Consider the following 21,052-nt stretch of genomic DNA (forward strand, 5'->3'; position numbering starts at 1 on the left):
TTGAAATGAAAAAATCAAGTTAAATACTGACACATGAGTCACTTTGCTTGGAACGTCAACATGTTATGACCGGAAATGTAATTTGGGTAACTAATGTCTGAACACATGATCGAATTTTTGAATTTTGGATTTTACTAACTTTGTATCCAATGTCCAGAATGTCAAACTTTACGCGCTTTCCCTTCAGTGTTCCGTATACCGACCCATTGTAAAACCATGCCGATGTCACACCTTCTGTATCAATTAGTCGCTTAATGGATTCACTATTTTCCTTTGTTAAATCGTCCCCTATTCTGATCTTTCCCGGGGCGTTTTTAACCGACGATCTATGTCGCATAATATGGGCTTTTCTGTCATTGTTTTTCATTGCCATTATGATGGATCTCGGGTAATCTGTCTAGAACCCGGGATACGATGGACTACTACAGTTTATGATTTTAATATCTGTATCGATCGGTTACTTTGTATTCATGTTGGTAGTTTACTCCAAAGCACATTACACATGGAAATAACTAAGGATGGGTCCGTGTAGGCGGATTATATTTTTTCTGCAGTGCTAGCTACCTTCATCGCCCGATAAAACAAAACAGACAGTTTAATGTATCTAAATTTTTAATGCATTTCTTAAAGAAATAAACTAATTTTAAAAGAACTAAAATGGCATATGGTTGACCCATTCGTTACTTTAAACGGAACAGCCAATGTACCCTCGACGTTGATGACGCTCCATATTTGGTAATGATTACAAAGACAGGTGGTACTAAAATACCGGATCGAACTAGTTTGCAACAAACTGTATTCATTGTCACAGATGAAAGCACTTCAATTTCAAAAGAAATATAAGAGAAAAGATTCTGTGAAGTTACATATATTTCTATGACGAGCTTGATGTGTTTTTCAAAGTTTACGTTGTGACGTAATAGACACAGCCGCTGAAGCGACGCTTCTATGCTTATTTTCTAATGTAGACTGGCTAATTTTCGGCACATAACACTTAACCATATTCTAGGATTAACAAATTATAAGTGATATTTCAGCTTGGGTCGAAAGCATGATAAGAGCTCGTCCAGGCCCGCTCTCGATCACGTTTTCTTACTTCTTAATAAATATTATGTTTATTTCAAGAAATGTAGGAAGAAATATTCCATAGCAGATTAATATTTCATATTTCAATAAAACCCATATAAAATCTTTTCCGAACTAAAAATGATTGCAGATTACATTAAAACCAAAATAAAAGTCAAATGGCAAGATAAAGGCAAAACATGTGGTCGGATAAAATTACCTCCGATATAAAAACCATACAATACAGTAGGATAAAAATCACAGGCACCTGATATATAGACACTACAACACCCCCCCCCCCCCATCCACTTCTGATTTTTTGCGGCGATGACTTCTCCGAAATTTGTGGATTTTATGCGATAAAATTTCATTATCAAAGTTGGTGGATAAAAATTTAACCAATATATAAAAACCGACAACATTGCAGGATAAAACATTTAGTAAGATATATGCCAAGCATCCGGCAAGATCAGAATTTCATCACAGAAATAAACCTCCTTATAAAAACTGGGCATACATAGCGATACAAAGAACAATAAAAGTAATATGTTTGAGGAACTAAACACATCTGTTGAATACTAACAATATATACTGTATAGAAACATATGATATTAAAGGCATAAACATCCCTTTAATAAGTCGGTTTCTATGTGGGCAGCATATAATTTATAAGTACACTAAAAGTACTTGTATCGCGTATAAAAATTTATCATTTTAGTGTAATCTTCAAAGTCCAAGCCCATTCACATGGCATCTTACGGACACTAAGGGCGGGAAATACAACTTTAAGACCACGTGACTCTTGTGCAAAGGACACCACCGCATCCGACCCAAGCAGTGTGACCTCGGAAACGGGAATGTCCTTCAACGCTCCCAGGGTCACCTCGTTCTCATACGGCCAATCCAAGATTATACAATAAACAGCTTTCTTTTCTGACTTGGACGCTGTGTACCTGTAAATTCAAAATGTTCATAAAATTGTGTGAGTGCATTGTAATAAACTTTCACTTAAATATACTAACATAGCTTAAATATTTAAATTGATCATAGAAACCTTGAACATGATTGAACGTAACATTTAATAATGTAATTGTAAAATTATTTCTATGTTGACTCAATATTGACTTCCATATTCCACGCTATCCATCATGACTAGAATATTTAAAATTTCCAAATTTCAGATTTACTACTTACTATCTATCACACTCTCATTATGGTGACTTGATATGCCCAAATTGTCACTGAGTCATTCTAGTGACTTAGTATGACCCATTTCTCAATATGTCCTTTTCTTGACTTAACATTACCCATTTCTCAATTTCTCCTTTGGTTGACTTAACATGACCCATTTCTCAATATGTCATTCTATTGACATAACATGCCTACTTTCTCACTCTGCCATTTTGTTGACTTAACATGACCCATTTCTCTATCTGTCATTTTGTTGACTTAACATGACCCATTTCTCACTGTCATTCTGTTGAATTAACATGCCTAATTTTTCACTCTCTCATTTTCTTGACTTAACAAGATCCATTTCGCACTATGATCGACCCCTAGACCTTCACAAAGTCCATAGAATTGTGATTCATAACATGAAAAGTCTACTTACTTTTATTTACAAATAAAAGCCTTAGAAGTTCAATTTCCCCTACCCCATGTGTCACTGTCATTATGGCCACTATAACTAATCGATTCACTTGCGTTAAGTTAATAATGTCTGATTATCATCGTTTCACACAGGTAATATGACATGCTGCACTGGTCAACACGTCATCCTTTCTGTCATTGAGTCATCCTCATGAAATACCACCCCCAATTTATAAGTGTGTCTCTTTGCTGAATTAACTTATTTACGTTCTCATAAAGTCATTTTAAGAACTTTACATCAATTAATTGTCAATATTACCACAATATATCACTGTGTCATTATTACCACGCTCTATTTATCACTGTGTCATTATTACCGCGCTCTATTTATCACTGTCATTATTACCACGCTTTATTTATCACTGTGTCATTATTACCACGCTCTATTTATCACTGTCTCATTATTACCACGCTCTATTTATCACTGTCATTATTACCACGCTTTATTTGTCGATGTGTCATTATTACCACGCTCTATTTGTCACTGTCATTATCACCATGCTCTATTTATCACTGTCATTATTACCACGCTCTATTTATCACTCTGTCATTATTACCACGCTCTATTTATCATTGTGTCATTATTACCACGCTCTATTTATCACTGTGTCATTATGTTGACTTACCACGCTCTATTTATCATTGTGTCATTATTACCACGCTCTATTTATCACTGTGTCATTATGTTGACTTACCACGCTCTATTTATCATTGTGTCATTATTACCACGCTTTATTTATCACTGTGTCATTATTACCACGCTCTATTTATCACTGTGTCATTATTACCACGCTCTATTTATCACTGTCATTATTACCACGCTTTATTTGTCGATGTGTCATTATTACCACGCTCTATTTGTCACTGTCATTATTACCACGCTCTATTTATCACTGTGTCATTATTACCACGCTCTATTTATCACTGTGTCATTATTACCACGCTCTATTTATCATTGTGTCATTATTACCACGCTCTATTTATCACTGTGTCATTGTTGACTTATCACGCTCTATTTATCACTGTCATTGTTACCACGCTCTATTTATCACTGTCATTATTACCACGCTCTATTTATCACTGTCATTATTACCACGCTCTATTTATCACTGTCATTATTACCACGCTTTATTTATCACTGTCATTATTACCAAGCTCTATTTGTCACTGTCATTATTACCACGCTCTATTTATCACTGTCATTATTACCACGCTCTATTTATCACTGTGTCATTATTACCACGCTCTATTTATCATTGTGTCATTATTACCACACTCTATTTATCACTGTCATTGTTACCACGCTCTATTTATCACTGTGTCATTATTACCACACTCTATTTATCACTGTCATTGTTACCACGCTCTATTTATCACTGTGTCATTATTACCACACTCTATTTATCACTGTCATTATTACCACGCTCTATTTATCACTGTGTCATTATTGCCACGCTCTATTTATCACTGCGTCATTCTGTTGACTAACCACGCTCTATTTTTCATTGTGTCATTATTACCACGCTCTGTTTATCACTTTCATTATTAACACGCTCTATTTATCACTGTCATTATTACCACGCTCTATTTATCACTTTCATTATTACCACGCTCTATTTATCACTGTGTCATTATTACCACGCTCTATTTATCACTGTGTCATTATCTTGACTTACCACGCTCTATTTATCATTGTGTCATTATTACCACGCTCTATTTATCACTGTCATTATTACCACGATCTATTTATCACTGTGTCATTATTACCACGCTCTATTTATCACTGTGTCATTATTACCACGTTCTATTTATCACTGTGTCATTATTACCACGCTCTATTCATCACTGTGTCATTCTGTTGTCTTACCACGCTCTGTTTATCACTGTGTCATTGCTGACTTATCACGCTCTATTTATCATTGTGTCATTATTACCACGCTCTATTTATCACTGTCATTATTACCACGCTCTATTCATTACTGTGTCATTCTGTTGACTTATCACGCACTTTTTATCACTGTCATTATTACCACGCTCTATTTATCACTGTGGCATTATTACCACGCTCTATTTGTCACTGTGTCATTCTGTTGACTAACCACGCTCTATTTATCACTATGTCATTATTACCACGCTCTATTTGTCACTGTGTCATTCTGTTGACTAACCACGCTCTATTTATCACTATGTCATTATTACCACGCTCTATTTGTCACTGTGTCATTCTGTTGACTAACCACGCTCTATTTATCACTATGTCATTATTACCACGCTCTATTTATCACTGCGTCATTATTACCATGCTCTATTTATCACTATGTCATTATTACCACGCTCTATTTGTCACTGTGTCATTCTGTTGACTAACCACGCTCTATTTATCACTATGTCATTATTACCACGCTCTATTTATCACTGTGTCATTATTACCATGCTCTATTTATCACTGTGTCATTATTACCACGCTCTATTTATCACTGTGTCATTCTGTTGACTTATCACGCTCTATTTATCACTGTGTCATTATTACCACGCTCTATTTATCACTGTCATTATTACCACGCTCTATTTATCACTGTGTCATTATTACCACGCTCTATTTATCACTGTGTCATTATTACCACGCTCTATTTATCACTGCGTCATTCTGTTGACTTACCACGCTCTATTTATCACTATGTCATTATTACCACGCTCTATTTATCACTATTTCATTATTACCACGCTCTATTTATCATTGTGTCATTATTACCACGCTCTATTTATCATTGTGTCATTATTACCACGCTCTATTTATCACTGTGTCATTATTACCACGCTCTATTTATCACTGTGTCATTCTGTTGATTTACCACGCTCTATTTATCACTGTGTCATTCTGTTGACTTACCACGCTCTATTTATCATTATGTCATTATTACCACGCTCTATTTATCATTGTGTCATTATTACCACGCTCTATTCATCACTGTGTCATTCTGTTGACTTACCACGCTCTTTTTGTCTCTGTGTCATTCTGATGAGTCCAAGGCGTTGATTTATATATAGCTTCTCCATTGACCTTCAACCATGACCCCAACTGACGGAATCTTTCCTCATAAATTGGGTCAAAGGTTCCCCATGATGTTGGCCCGGCATTAATTAGTATGTTACCTCCAAAACTGGTAAAGTAAAGAAAACCCTTTGAAATAGAAATAATGATTAAATGAAAGGTAAAGATAATGAACAGTGATCAATCTCATAAATCCCATAAGCAATACAAAATAGGTAGTTGGGCAAACACGGACCTCTGGACACACCATTGGTGGGATCAGGTGTCTAGGAGGAGTAAGCATCCCCTGTCGACCGGTCACACCCGCCGTGAGCCCTATATCTTGATCAGGTAAACGAAAGTGTCCATACTCAAAATCAGTTTGCCAAGAACGGCTTAACAATCGGTATGAAACACATAAGACAGCATTTGACCCAATGATATGTTGTAATGGCAAACTAGATCGCTATAACGCTCAATCTCGCCCACTCTGAATGTCACTACAGTGTTTTGTACCTAATGGTGTAAATCATTTCCTCTAACAGCTCTTCTATGGAGTAGTACTGGCTTAGATCAGCGTTTCTCCTGTACCCCCAGGAGTATCTGTCTATCGTCATGGCATTCACCCATTTATGTGGCATAACATGACCTAAACAAATCAACAGTACATGTACTTCTGTTAGAATAATTTATATTTAAAATTTAATTATTTCATCGCAATGTTTTATAAATAAAGACGTTTTTGCCCAACTCTTTGGTATATCTTATAGGAGTTATGAGCTTGATCAAAGTTTGTTATTATAACCTTTCAATTAGAAATGAGAACAATCACTTATTTATAATTAAAGGTTGCTTGCAGTTTTGTTATGAATAGATTGAAAAGGTAATGATAACGAACGGTGGTCAACCTTATGATGAAATGTGAATATAACGAACAGCGATCAATCTCATAACTCCTCTAAGGAATACAAATTAGAGAGTTGGGCGAACACGGACCCCTGGATATACCAGAGGTGGGATCTAGTGCCGAGAAGAAGAAAGCATCCCCTGTCGACCAGTCACACCCGTCGTGAGCCCTATATCTTGATCAGGAAAACGGAATTATCCGTAGTCAAAATCAGAGTGCCAAGAACGACCTAACAAACAGTTTGAAACAAGTCTAATAGGAGTCGATATCATGGCAGGTTGTATAGGCAAACTAAATCGTTATAACGACCATAGAATCTGCGAAATGCAAACTTTAGAGGATACTATTGAAAGCCATGTAACATTAACTTGTTTGTCTGTAGCTTGTCTCGATTTCAAAATTGATCATACGCAGAATAAGTTCCTGCCTATCGAATCAGTTGAGAGATATAAACACCATATGCAAATGAAGAATACATATTTCTTTTTAATAGAAATAAAAGTATAACAAATACATATCCTTAGAAAATTATCAGTTTTAAGTCAATAACTTAATGTCTTAAAGAGATTGTTGGCAAGATCTATCAAAATATCTATTTCAAATACCCGGATGGAAACGGTCAGAACATGTCCATATCCCTCCATGCTTGCAGAAGCAGTCATATCCCCATCTGTCATTTACCACAATAGTGTCTTTCACTGGACTGCAGGAATAACAAAAACGACATCAAAGTAAAGAGACCAAACAATAATTTATTTGTAGTAGTTCGAAACCAAATAATCTATTCAGCATTTATGCCCTAAATAATACTGGTAAATTCTAATTCGAGTGCAAACTTGTTGATATCATTTTAACTTCTTCTGGGAGACTTAATTAATCAACTTCATATTTTTCTCTTCCTTTCCTCACCAAAAGTTATGATAGACAGATGTATACATGCAAATCTTTATTTCTATCATTTACCTCTTGTTGTACAACCAAGCTAAGAATATTGTAGAATTCCAATACCAGCTGGGAGCTAACCAGCCGGCGTCATTCCACAGGACATCTGGCTGGTAAGTATTGATAATCTCATAAAGCTGGGGATGTATATAATCCTACAAAACGTAGAACCGTTTGATACATTGGTTTAATAATCCGTTTTCAATTACTACTGCTTTCGTGGCTGTTACAGATCAGGAAATCAGGTGTTCAAAAAGACACAACTTTCATTTCGAAAGAACGAAAAAAGTACGTTTCCATGAAATCTAATAAATGAAATTTATCTAATTTTACAAATCCACCAATTTAATCACCATTAATTGATAAAATATCTTGGGGGGGGGGGGTACTATCTATTTAAAATCTTTAACATGAGGAGAACAAAGTTCTTACTGTGGTCTTAAACTCGACATTTAGATACATCGTTCTTGGCACACTGATTTTGACTATGGATAACTCCGTTTACCTGGTGAAAATACAGGGCTCACGGCGGGTGTGACCGGTCGATAGGGGATGCTTACTCCTCCTAGGCACCTGACCCCACCTCTGGTATATCCAGGGGTCCGTGTTTGCCTAAATCTCTAATTTGCATCGTTTATAGGAGTTTTTAACTTTTATTCATGGCATATACGTATCCATATCCTATATAGTAAAGGACATGACAGAGTCTTCCACATCTGCTTCTTATTTAGATATTTTATTGTACATAGACGTTAACAGTACACTAAGAACAAAGCTTTATGACAATTGCGATATCAGCTTCCCCATCCCCAACGCTCCATATTCATGTAGCAATATTCAATGATTACCTGGATAATGTATTCTAATCAGCTTTTAAATAGCGACAGGCTACTTAAAAACAATTTGATGGTACTGGGTTTCAAAAGTCTCGTTTAAAGTCAGCATTTCGCAAACTATATGGCTGTTATAACGATCGTATATACAAATACAATTTTGAATGCTGCCTGACGTGTTTCATACCAATATGTCAGATGCGACTACGGATTACTCCGTTTACTTCATTAAGGTAGAGGGCTCACAGCAGGTGTGACAGGTGAACAGGGGATGCTTACTCCTCCTAAGCACCTGGTCTGACCTCTGGTATGTCCATGGGTCCGTGTTTGTCCTACGCTTAATTTTGTATTCTTTGTAAGAGTGACGAGATTGATTACTGTTCATTATCTTTACCTTTTCATTCGAAATTATGTATTCTTTTTTTAAGTTTATGACAATGGCCATATTTTGTAATCTTCATTTTTTCAATCTTCAGAAATGTAAAGTATCCTAATATCCAAGAACACCTTTTCTCAAAGATGAAAGGCGAAGATAAGGAACAATGATCAATCTCATAACTCCAATAACCAATACAAAATAGAGAGTTGGGCAAACCCGGACACTTGATATACCAGAGGACGGATCAGGTGCCTAGGAGGAGTACCCCCCCTGTCAAACGTGTAAGATGTTATGTATTCGTTGGGCCTTTCTTGTTGTAACTCACTTTGACATATCTTTGAGTGGTGAAATTATTCTTTTGATCTGTGAGCCATATTGGGTTAAACCATTCTATCATGGCATGATAGAGCCCAAATTTTACATCTGTCCCCTTCAGTGCTTCCTTTAAATGACCTGCAGATACATAATGTAATGGTTATTTTATCAAAAATATTACAAACACATAAATCCCTATAGTTTAATCCTCAATTAGATGACAATTAAATAACATGCTCTTGAATTGGTATAAAGTTTATATGCAAGGTGAAGATAACGAACAGTGATCAATATATGTAATCATTTGTTCTTTTTGAATTGTGTTTCAACTATATATTGTCCACATATTCATATAAAATGTTGTATCAATTGTGATGATAATAGAATCCATATCTTCTATAGATTGTGTACAACTGTATATGAAATGTTGTCATAATAGTGATGATAGTAATATTTATATCTTCTATATATTGTATACAACTGTATATGAAATGTTGTCATTATAGTGATGATATTGATATTCATATCTTCTTACCCACTAGGTCTTGCTTTGGACCGACATCTCTTGAATTCCATTGATAGGTCACATTAGTTGGGTACATGCTATATCCATCACAGTGTTTAGAAGATAGCACAACATATCTACGAACAAAAGAGCAACTGCTTTGTTCAGGTGGAACGAATTAGTGAAATACATATTTGTTGGAGTCAAAATCAACAAAGTGTGATAAAGCACGTTTTCTCCATTTCATGCGATGTTAATTTGTGGGAAATTTGATCATTATCAATTTACAGATAATATTGTATTATCTATAGACTTTGTTTCAACTGAAGTGTATATTCAGCATTATCAACCAAATATCACAAATTAAGGTGGCATATTGTCATAACATTATGGCCGATTTCATTTCAGACAAATGCATAGATAAAACCAGTCATATATATTTTTCTTGTTTCCGTTCAGTGGGGTTAAAATGTAAGGTTGTCGATCTGAAATAGAGTCCCTCAAGTGATTTTGATTTCTTTCACCTTGTGATCTTTTCATTAAATTAAGTAAATGTTTCAATTCAAAAATATTGTGCATATCTGTTTGTTTTGGTGTTTTGTACCTCTTTGATAAAGAGAATTGATAGTACTGGACTTCTTTCATAAAATGTACGATTGCGGTGGATTTCCTCTATTTAAAGTTATCTTTGTTTCTCTATCTTCTACTTAGCAGGTTGTATTGATAATGGAATAGAGTACCATGTTGAAAATTTGATAATCAGATTTGATTTTCCCTATCTTCTTTTTGAAGTGATGTATGAAAAGTAAATGAATAACGTTGTTGAATGACGTCGCGAATATTTGTAACGTTATTTGTTAAAAACCGCTGCTGTGATGGTTTTTAAAAACAATTTTGACATCTTTTTCTTTAAAGAAAACAAACTCGATTACCCCATAATTTTTTTTTTCATAAATATTTTTTTTAATTGTTTTTGTTTCGCTTTGATATCAATATTATCAAAATGAACAGCATCAATTTCTGTCTATTTTAAGTTGAATTATGCAACGAATAAAGTGAATCACTATTATTTTCTATATAATTCAATGGAAAACAGTGTTGCAACCGTTCAAACAATGGTATGTTAAAGACCTAATTACTAAAACCCTGTTTTGTTGAATGAAAAACGATTTTCACAGAGTAGTATATACATTGCCAAGATACATTGGTCAAATTTTAAGGTGGGGTTTTCGAGTGAGAGAAAAAAAAAGGCCTGTAAACCTGAAACCTACGTTAAGTTAGATCGATACTCGTGTGATGCCATTGGTTTTTGCAAAAATCTTTATAACATTAAACTTTGCGCATAATAGAAGGATCTTTTAGAAAAATTTTATTCACTGAATGAAATAAAACATTTGGTAAACTATTGCTTATATTTTCCATAGATAATTAATCATTCATAATTAAAAAATGTTGTCAAGGACAAAAAACCTATCCTTGTATTAACTCTACTGTATGTCTATTATACAATGATTTCCTTAACATCCACAATTAATTTATATATATTTATGGATCAGTAGTTTTTCAAAACTGTTGACATGAACAATTTGTCATTTTAACAAGTTTTTATCTATATTTATAATTTTTTTTACGAAAATGTGTGATTTTCCTATGTTGACAGATACTTCTGTTTTTGTATGTCTGGCATCTTAAAAAAGGGTGGTGGAATACACATTTTCTCTGGTTATTACTTAGATTAAACTACATTGAGTGGAAATTAATACAGACCATCAATATTGATAAGTCACACGAGGGTGGAGCTACCTTAAATCATTTTGATTTCGGCATACTATAAAACCTGGCCTGTCCCATTGGCCTGGTCGGGCCTCAAAAGTTGGCCTGGCCTCAACTTTGGCCTCTAAAATGGTTTGAACTCAACCAATACTAATTTTTTAATCTAAAATTTCGATTGATTTCATTGATTTATTATCGGTTTTATTTTTTTCAAAGTCAAAGCAGATAATTCATATATTTCTGTTGTTTTGTAAATGTACACTTTAAAATAAACTTGAACTACCACCAATCTGATTGATTTTATTGAATATCTATTGATCAGTTTACTGATAAAATGATTTTCTTTTTCCTTCCTAACTTATGTACTAGTACACATAAAAAAAAGTATACAATACTAAAGACAGACCAAATTTGAGGTCAGGCCAACTTTTGAGTCCAGGGCAACCTTCGAGACCATGCCGAACTTTGGGTTGGAGTCAAATCAGAGGCCAAATTTGGGACCAGGCCAAGGTTTATGATATGCCTTTTAATTTCTGATTTCAGATGCTTCTTTGATACATTTGTTAAATTGTTTAAATGCTGATACAAATAAAAAAATTCAGTTTACTTGATGAATGTTTTGTTCAATGCAGGGAAGGATTGGACAGCAGACTGCAATCCCATAAATGTCAAATCCGGAAGTTTATATTCAGACATAACTAATTTGGGATCTTCGAAGGGTTTCTGATTTGTCAAAGAGCGTTTGATAACTAATAAATCAACACTGTAGCAAATATATCAACTGATGAACATGAAGGAAGAATAGACATAGACAATGTGTCAAACTTTAACACCAATACAGGTATGCTTAAAATCTAGAGATTGGTTCAAACCTTATCTTTCACAGAGAAAACAATTTCTCTTTATCCATAACATTCCAGCTTAATGAGTTATGAGTTCTTCAGGCAGTGTAGTAAGTCCTTTATCATTCAAATCAAGAATGCGAATTCATTTTATACACATATGATAGTGATACTTTATTTCCTCTTAAGCACAGCATAATATCACAAAAGTTGTTTTCTCAAACAGGTGCCATTGAAGTCATATTGTTTGGTTCAAAAAGAAAATTAAAGAGATGTTCATGATTATCATTTATTACACAGCTTATCCCACTATTCACATTTATACCATGACTAGTATCCAAAGGTCAAGAGGTTATAGCTCTACAGATACTCCAACCAAAATATAACAATGTCCACTAATGAAAATAGCACTCAAATAGTCTAGTGTTTACACGCCTATATTGACTTATAAATATTGTACTCACATATATATAGTGTATATACATATAAATAGTGTACATACGTATAAATAGTGTACATACATATAAATAATGTACATATGTATAAATAGTGTACATACATATAAATAGTGTACATATGTATAAATAGTGTACATACAAATAAATATTGTACACACATATAAATAGTGTATATACGTATAAATAGTGTACATACATATAAATAGTGTACATACGTATAAATAATGTACACACATATAAGTAGTGTATATACGTATAAATAGTGTACATGCATATAAATAATGTACATACATATAAATAGTGTACATAGGTATAAATAGTGTACATATGTATAAATAGTGTACATATGTATAAATAGTGTACATATGTATGAATATTGTATACATATGTATAAATAGTGTACATACATATAAACAGTGTACATACATATAAATAATGTACATACATATAAATAGTGTACATATGTATTAATAGTGTACATACGTATAAATAGTGTACATATGTATAAATAGTGTACATACGTATAAATAGTGTATATGCATATAAATAGGGTATATACATATAAATAGTGTACATATATATGAATAGTGTACATACGTATACATAGTGTACATATATATAAATAGTGTACATACATATAAATAGTGTACATATATGTAAATAGTGTACATACATATAAATAGTGTACATACGTATAAATACTGAACATACATATAAATATTGTACATACATATAGGTAGTGTACACACATATAAATAGTGTACACACATATAAATAGTGTACATACGTATAAATAGTGTACACATGCATAAATAGTGTACATACATATAAATAGTGTACATACATATAAATAGTGTACATACATATAAATAGTGTACATATATATATATATATATATATATATATATATATCCAAATTGTGTTTTTAAAAAAAATCACAGTGTCCGGTATAAAATATTAAAAGAAATAGAATAAACAGTACACAAAGTTAAAAATTTAACGCAAGCGCTTTCATTTTATAATCCTCAGGCGTTACATTTTAAAATAGTTTTGAAATGGTTTGACGTCATAAAGGCGTCCTAACATTTCACGTACATAACGACGTCATAAACGAATGAAGGGAAAAGGATTTTACGTTAAGCATATTATGACGTCATAGATAATAACAGTAAACATATTTTACAGTAAGCTATTGAGAGCCGGTTTTAAAGTCTTAATAAAGTGTCTTTCTTTTTCTCGTCGGGAAATAGTATTTTCTGTATACAGTTTATAAAACGGAAATACATTGAATTGTCCGTGGCCACACACATCTATATGTTCACTAACTTTAATTTTTCTGTATTCGGGTGCTGAAATGTGTTGTTTATGAACTCGTATACGAGTTCGCAGAGTAGTTCCAGTTTCACCGATATAATGTTTTCCACAGCCAGCACATGTTATAACATAAATTAAATTTTTGGTGGAGCACGTCATATCTGAATTTACCGTAAATTCCTTGTTGTTAAATTCGAACGAACTTCCTTCCCTTAAGTATGGGCACGTTCCGCATCGCCGATCGTCACATTTGGTAACGGTGAAAATTTTTTTGTTGGACTTTTCCTGAAAATTAGATTTACATAACAGTCTCCTAAGATTTTTCGGTTGTCTCTTGCTGTTGATAAAAGTATATTTCTTCATAATTTTCCCCATTTTTTCATCTGTTTTTAGTAGGTCGTTGAGTTGCCGAACGATAGGTGTAACATTAGAGTTCCTTGGGTTGTATGTTGTAACAAACGGTAAAATGTGTGAATTTGTTGTGGGATTGATTTTGGATTTATTGATAAGATTTTCTCTATTACAAAACGTGCCATACCTTACAACCTCGCCAGAAGAATATGTACCATCGTTAGCGAAGAACCTACCAGAGAACAACGTTTAGGGGAATTAAATAGTTATTTACAAAAACAGAATTATCCAATCAAACTTATAAACGACGGAATCAAGAAAGCCAGAGAACTCAATAGAGAAAATCTTATCAATAAATCCAAAATCAATCCCACAACAAATTCACACATTTTACCGTTTGTTACAACATACAACCCAAGGAACTCTAATGTTACACCTATCGTTCGGCAACTCAACGACCTACTAAAAACAGATGAAAAAATGGGGAAAATTATGAAGAAATATACTTTTATCAACAGCAAGAGACAACCGAAAAATCTTAGGAGACTGTTATGTAAATCTAATTTTCAGGAAAAGTCCAACAAAAAAATTTTCACCGTTACCAAATGTGACGATCGGCGATGCGGAACGTGCCCATACTTAAGGGAAGGAAGTTCGTTCGAATTTAACAACAAGGAATTTACGGTAAATTCAGATATGACGTGCTCCACCAAAAATTTAATTTATGTTATAACATGTGCTGGCTGTGGAAAACATTATATCGGTGAAACTGGAACTACTCTGCGAACTCGTATACGAGTTCATAAACAACACATTTCAGCACCCGAATACAGAAAAATTAAAGTTAGTGAACATATAGATGTGTGTGGCCACGGACAATTCAATGTATTTCCGTTTTATAAACTGTATACAGAAAATACTATTTCCCGACGAGAAAAAGAAAGACACTTTATTAAGACTTTAAAACCGGCTCTCAATAGCTTACTGTAAAATATGTTTACTGTTATTATCTATGACGTCATAATATGCTTAACGTAAAATCCTTTTCCCTTCATTCGTTTATGACGTCGTTATGTACGTGAAATGTTAGGACGCCTTTATGACGTCAAACCATTTCAAAACTATTTTAAAATGTAACGCCTGAGGATTATAAAATGAAAGCGCTTGCGTTAAATTTTTAACTTTGTGTACTGTTTATTCTATTTCTTTTAATATATATATATATATATATATATATAATGTACATACATATAAATAGTGTATATACATATAAATATTTTACATACATATAAATAATGTACATACATATAAATAGTGTATATACATATAAATAGTGTACATATGTATAAATAGTGTACACACATATAAATAGTGTAAATACATATAGTGTACATACATATAAATAGTGTACATATGTATAAATAGTGTACACACATATAAATAGTGTAAATACATATAAATAGTGTACATACATATAAATAGTGTACATATGTATAAATAGTGTACACACATATAAATAGTGTAAATACATATAAATAGTGTATATACATATAAATAGTGTACATATGTATAAATAGTGTACATACATATAAATAGTGTAAATACATATAAATAGTGTACATACATATAAATAGTGTACATATGTATAAATAGTGTACACACATATAAATAGTGTAAATACATATAAATAGTGTACATACATATAAATAGTGTACATATGTATAAATAGTGTACACACATATAAATAGTGTAAATACATATAAATAGTGTACATACGTATAAATAGTGTACATACGTATAAATAGTGTACATACATATAAATAGTGTACATACATATAAATAGTGTACATACATATAAATAGTGTACATACATATAAATAGTGTACATATGTATAAATAGTGTACATACATATAAATAGTGTATATACATATAAATAGTGTAAATACATATAAATAGTGTAAATACATATTCAGGGTCAACACGAATCAGTAAGTGTAATACATATTGATAAGTAAACATTACATTTTGTCATCTTATCATTTTTCATATATAAACTGATAAAATTACTGATGACTGTAGTTTAAGATAAAATTACTGATGACGAAGTTTAAGACTTACACATGTATCTATAATGTTGATTATGATATTTCCAAATATATATCAAACATATATCATTTAAACAAAATAGTTACAAAACCAGAACATAACCGATAAATTAAGATCAATCATGTAAAGGCTGAGGCGGTCTGAGAAAGGGGAAATGTTTCCGGGAGTTCTTTTTATGCTGAAGTTTAACGGAGTCCATGCTGACAGCCTAGTGACTCGAGGCGGGTAGAAGAGGAGACAATGAGCGGGGTAAGGGGCGGGAGAGAGCAGAGATATTATACGAATGAGTTAGATAAAAGAGGAGAAAGTGGAACTCCCTGTCCGAACTCCAACACCCCATGTTAGATGATAAAATATTATGGATTAATAATTATACACAAGGAATTAATTATCGCATGATTTCACAAGAGGCATCACTCCCGAAATAAAATTATTCGTTTCTACTTTTCTGTTGTTAAAATACATAAAAAAAAAAAAAAAAAAAAAAAAAAAAAAAAAAAAACTCTTGATTAACAAACCAAACGCGATTTGTCATATAAAGGTATTTCGCCATATTTTAGTACTCACGTAAAATAAGGAATCTAAGCAGTTCCGAGATGCAATGCTTCTATTGATCGATTGACTGATGTTTTCCGCCACACTCAACAATTTTTCCGTTATCTGCTGGCGCCCAGTTTTTATTCGAACCCAGATACAATGTAACTGGGAAGAGACCACCGACCTTCCGAAAATAAACTGGGAAACTTTCTCACTTACCGCGGCTCGAGCGGGATTCGAACCCGCGCCGACAGTGGTGAGAGGCCGTGTGATTTTGAGCGCGATGCTCTAACCACTCAGCCACGGAGGCCCTTTAATGCTTCAATGACGTCCGACGAAAATCAAATAATGTAAAGAATACTTATTCACAATCTCAGATTAATTCAAATTTCTATTACTTACTTTACACCGGATGAGACAATAATGTCTTTCCACTTATATGGATCATAAAACTCGGCACGAAATTCTTTAGCGAAGTCCGCATACGTCCAGTTTGGTGGGTAGAATTTCTTCATAAACTCCACCACGTTTGTTTGTGGCTGTCCTTTCCAGAACCACCAGAACCACTCAGTGGTACAAGAAGGCACCGTGTAAACTCCCCAGTTAATGAACATGCCCACTTTGGCATCGTCGTACCACCCAGGAATTGGACGAGAGTCGATACTCTCCCATGTGGGTTGATAATTTTGACATTTTGTAAGCGAAATGATGTTGAATAATATAATTAGTGCACAAATATTTAGTGCATACATCACGAGAGCACAGTATCAAGTGACGAGATTAAACAGTTAAAAGTCAATCTCCTACAGACAGCGATAACCTCCATACAAGTAAGTACGTCTCTAATGTATTAACACTTTGTACCCAGGCCATGACCTTCTCATTATAAAACGCATGCACTGGACAGTGACCGACTAATACCCTTAGAGATTAGCTGGACAGAGGTGTGTCATACGCTTAAATTAAAGCGGACATGAATTGATAAATACGTACACATTTCACATCTTATTTGCTATATTTCTCTCAGGTAGCATAATTTACTCTACCCATATACATGTATACCCCTAAATGCGATTGTCACACCTGAGTGATTGCCTAAGTGGACTTGACCAGTGCACATCTCCGAAAGTAATGTATAGGGAATGAGAAATAAATAAAATCACGTTTTAAAACATCATGCTTTGCTCAAAATTACAAAATATCTATTGTATACCAGTGAAACATTTTGAAATAATTTAGACCAAAATGCATGCGATAAAAGTTTTTCTTGTATACTTGCTAGTGCATGCAAGTATTGCAGTTGCTTATGATATAAATGCGGAGAAATCATTTGCCAATTACATACTGATATCTTTTCCTTCTAATGGACTAAGCAAAGAGGATAAAATATCTATTATTCCCACCAATTCTTGTAAAATACAGGTGCATGTCATATACATGCATAATATGGCACACACATGGCATGCTCGCAAAAAAGGATCAAATGCGGACATCTATTCAACAGGTACCGGAGATGTGCACTTACCTAAAATGTTAGATTCTCTTTATTCTGATAAATCCACGAAACAAAATGATTAACTCCATTTGTATATCAACAGAACTTTACAACACGATATAAACTGCGACTTACTTCACCCGTACCAATCAGGATGTCTTCAATCAGGGGAGATATCAGAGTCGAAATATTTTTCCTGTATTGAATGCTTGACTCTTGGTCAGGGGTTTTGCAGTTTATAGAAATCGTGGATCTGGTCATGCACGTACATAATGATATATTGCGTTCACAATTAAAACTTTATCGATGATGACATACAAACTTCGATATATAAATAAGGGAATTATGATCGGAAATATACATCTGAGTGAAAATACGTGTATTTGCAATTCAAAATAAACAGTTCATTACACGTACAAATTCATATATAAAAGGAAAATTAATAAATAAACGAAAATATTGTACAACTTTCAAGATTCGTTGTCTCCTTGGGAATCACATAATTATTTACAGTCACTTTGCATGTACATATTCATTCATAGAACAGGAGAGAGAGAGAGAGAGAGAGAGAGAGAGAGAGAGAGAGAGAGAGAGAGAGAGAGAGAGTCCTACTTCAATGTACAATTCATCATTAGAAATAAAAAAAAAAAATATTAGTTTGAACTTTGCATGTAGAAAACATTGACTGTATGTTAGAATAACGGAAAAAGTAAATTGTCAAAAAAGTGGGGGAGGGCAGACCAGGCCCCCTTGCCTACCCCAACCCCTGTATATGTGCCTGATATAACATTTATACAAGTTCAATTCAATACGGCCTTTGAGCAGGGAGGGATCTTTATCGTGCCACACCTGCTGTGACACGGGGCCTCGGTTTTTGCGGTCTCATCCGAAGGACCGCCCCATTTAGTCACCTTTTACGACAAGCAAGGGGTACTGAGGACCTATTCTAACCCGGATCCCCACGGATTACATGGGAAAGAAGGCAATGCAATAAGACTGGGTCTTGAAATTTAATTACATATTATTCTTGTACGTAACATCTCATTATTCTTGTATTATATCAATGATGACATCCGTCTTGAATAATCACATTATGTAAGTATTTTGAAGTAGATATACGACGTGTGTATTTGTGTGTGCGTGTTTGAGAACGGATACGTATGATACAAACATTACTGCGATGTTAATTTTACTTAGATTGCCTAGTCGAATACTCGGCTTTAGTCGAGTACGTGATAAACAAGAGGCCCATGGGCCACATTGCTCACCTGAGACTCATATTTAAAGATTATATATATTTTTTTAAATATCCAATAATAAAAGTTAAGAAACACAAAACTTTTTATAACTGTCTGAAGAGACATTAAAGCCGAAAGCGCTAACAGTGAAATGTTATTCGAGTTTTGTGTTTCTTGATTTATTATTGGATGTATTTACTCTATCAAATACTGAATTCTTTTTTACAAACTATATATATATATATATATATATATATATATATATATATATATATATATATATATATATATATATATATATATATATATATATATGAAAGCACGAAACCCCAACAACACCCTACTTTCTTAAAGTGTCAGATCTGAGAAGATACAAGCCAGTAAAGAAATTTATAAAAGCACTGAAAAGGCCACGACACTGTTGGTTATTTAAAACTCAAATTCTCGACGCAATCCGCGCCTTTATCAAGAGACATATACAGTACAGCCAACGCGGGTCCCTTATTTACTGCGTCACCGCGATGGAAAGTTAATCCTTTCCGCATTACACCGTCGCGGTTTTTCATAGCGGGGCTTCGCGGGACCACGTTTATACCGCGGCAGAGTAAACTACCTGTAGTTGTACAGTTAATAACAAGTCTGAATACTATATATTGTCTCCAATGACAGTTACACTGCATGAAAACTATGGTTTCCATGGTGCAGAAACTGTGCGGAAACTATGCAGAAACTTAAGAAAACAAATCCTTTACGCAAGGTTTCAGTTTGGAAACTTCAAATTTACAAAGGTTTATAAACATCGTTTTAATAGAAATTAATTTGAAACTAGAGTTTAGAAAATAGATAACATGTCGTAGAGATCTATACCTTGACAGTACACTACTTACACATATGTACACTATTTATACGTATGTACACTATTTATATGTGTGCACATTATTTATACGTATGTACACTATTTATATGTATGTACACTATTTATACGTATGTACACTATTTATATGTGTGCACATTATTTATACGTATGTACACTATTTATATGTATGTACACTATTTATACGTATGTACACTATTTATATGTTATATGTGTGTACATTATTTATACGTATGTACACTATTTATATGTATGTACACTATTTATACGTATATACACTATTTATACGTATGTTATTTCGGATTTCAAACATTTCGGTTGAGCATCACTGAAGAGACATTATTTGTCGAAATGCCCCTCTGGTGCATAAAAATTGGTACTGTAAAAGTTTTACATTATAACCCCTGGGTGGAGGCCTCTGCTGGTGTACTGTTAG

The 21,052-nt window shown here is 33.6% G+C and overlaps 1 protein-coding gene across 1 annotated transcript; it reads right to left on the reverse strand.

Moving 5' to 3' along the window:
- Window positions 1–594: 594 nt before the first annotated feature.
- On the reverse strand, window positions 595–19,331 carry LOC125665564 (alpha-L-fucosidase-like). The gene is made up of 8 exons (XM_056152313.1): window positions 17,412–19,331; window positions 9,658–9,764; window positions 9,133–9,260; window positions 7,617–7,750; window positions 7,259–7,356; window positions 6,263–6,395; window positions 5,706–5,876; window positions 595–2,018 (listed from the first exon to the last, which is right to left on the reverse strand). Exons 1-8 carry the CDS (start codon window positions 17,759–17,761, stop codon window positions 1,775–1,777), a joined length of 1,365 nt encoding a protein of 454 aa, XP_056008288.1. The 5' UTR covers window positions 17,762–19,331; the 3' UTR covers window positions 595–1,774.
- Between the last annotated feature and the right edge of the window lie 1,721 nt (window positions 19,332–21,052).

This window comes from Ostrea edulis, chromosome 10 (assembly GCF_947568905.1).
Source record: "Ostrea edulis chromosome 10, xbOstEdul1.1, whole genome shotgun sequence".
Lineage (NCBI taxonomy): Eukaryota > Metazoa > Mollusca > Bivalvia > Ostreida > Ostreidae > Ostrea > Ostrea edulis.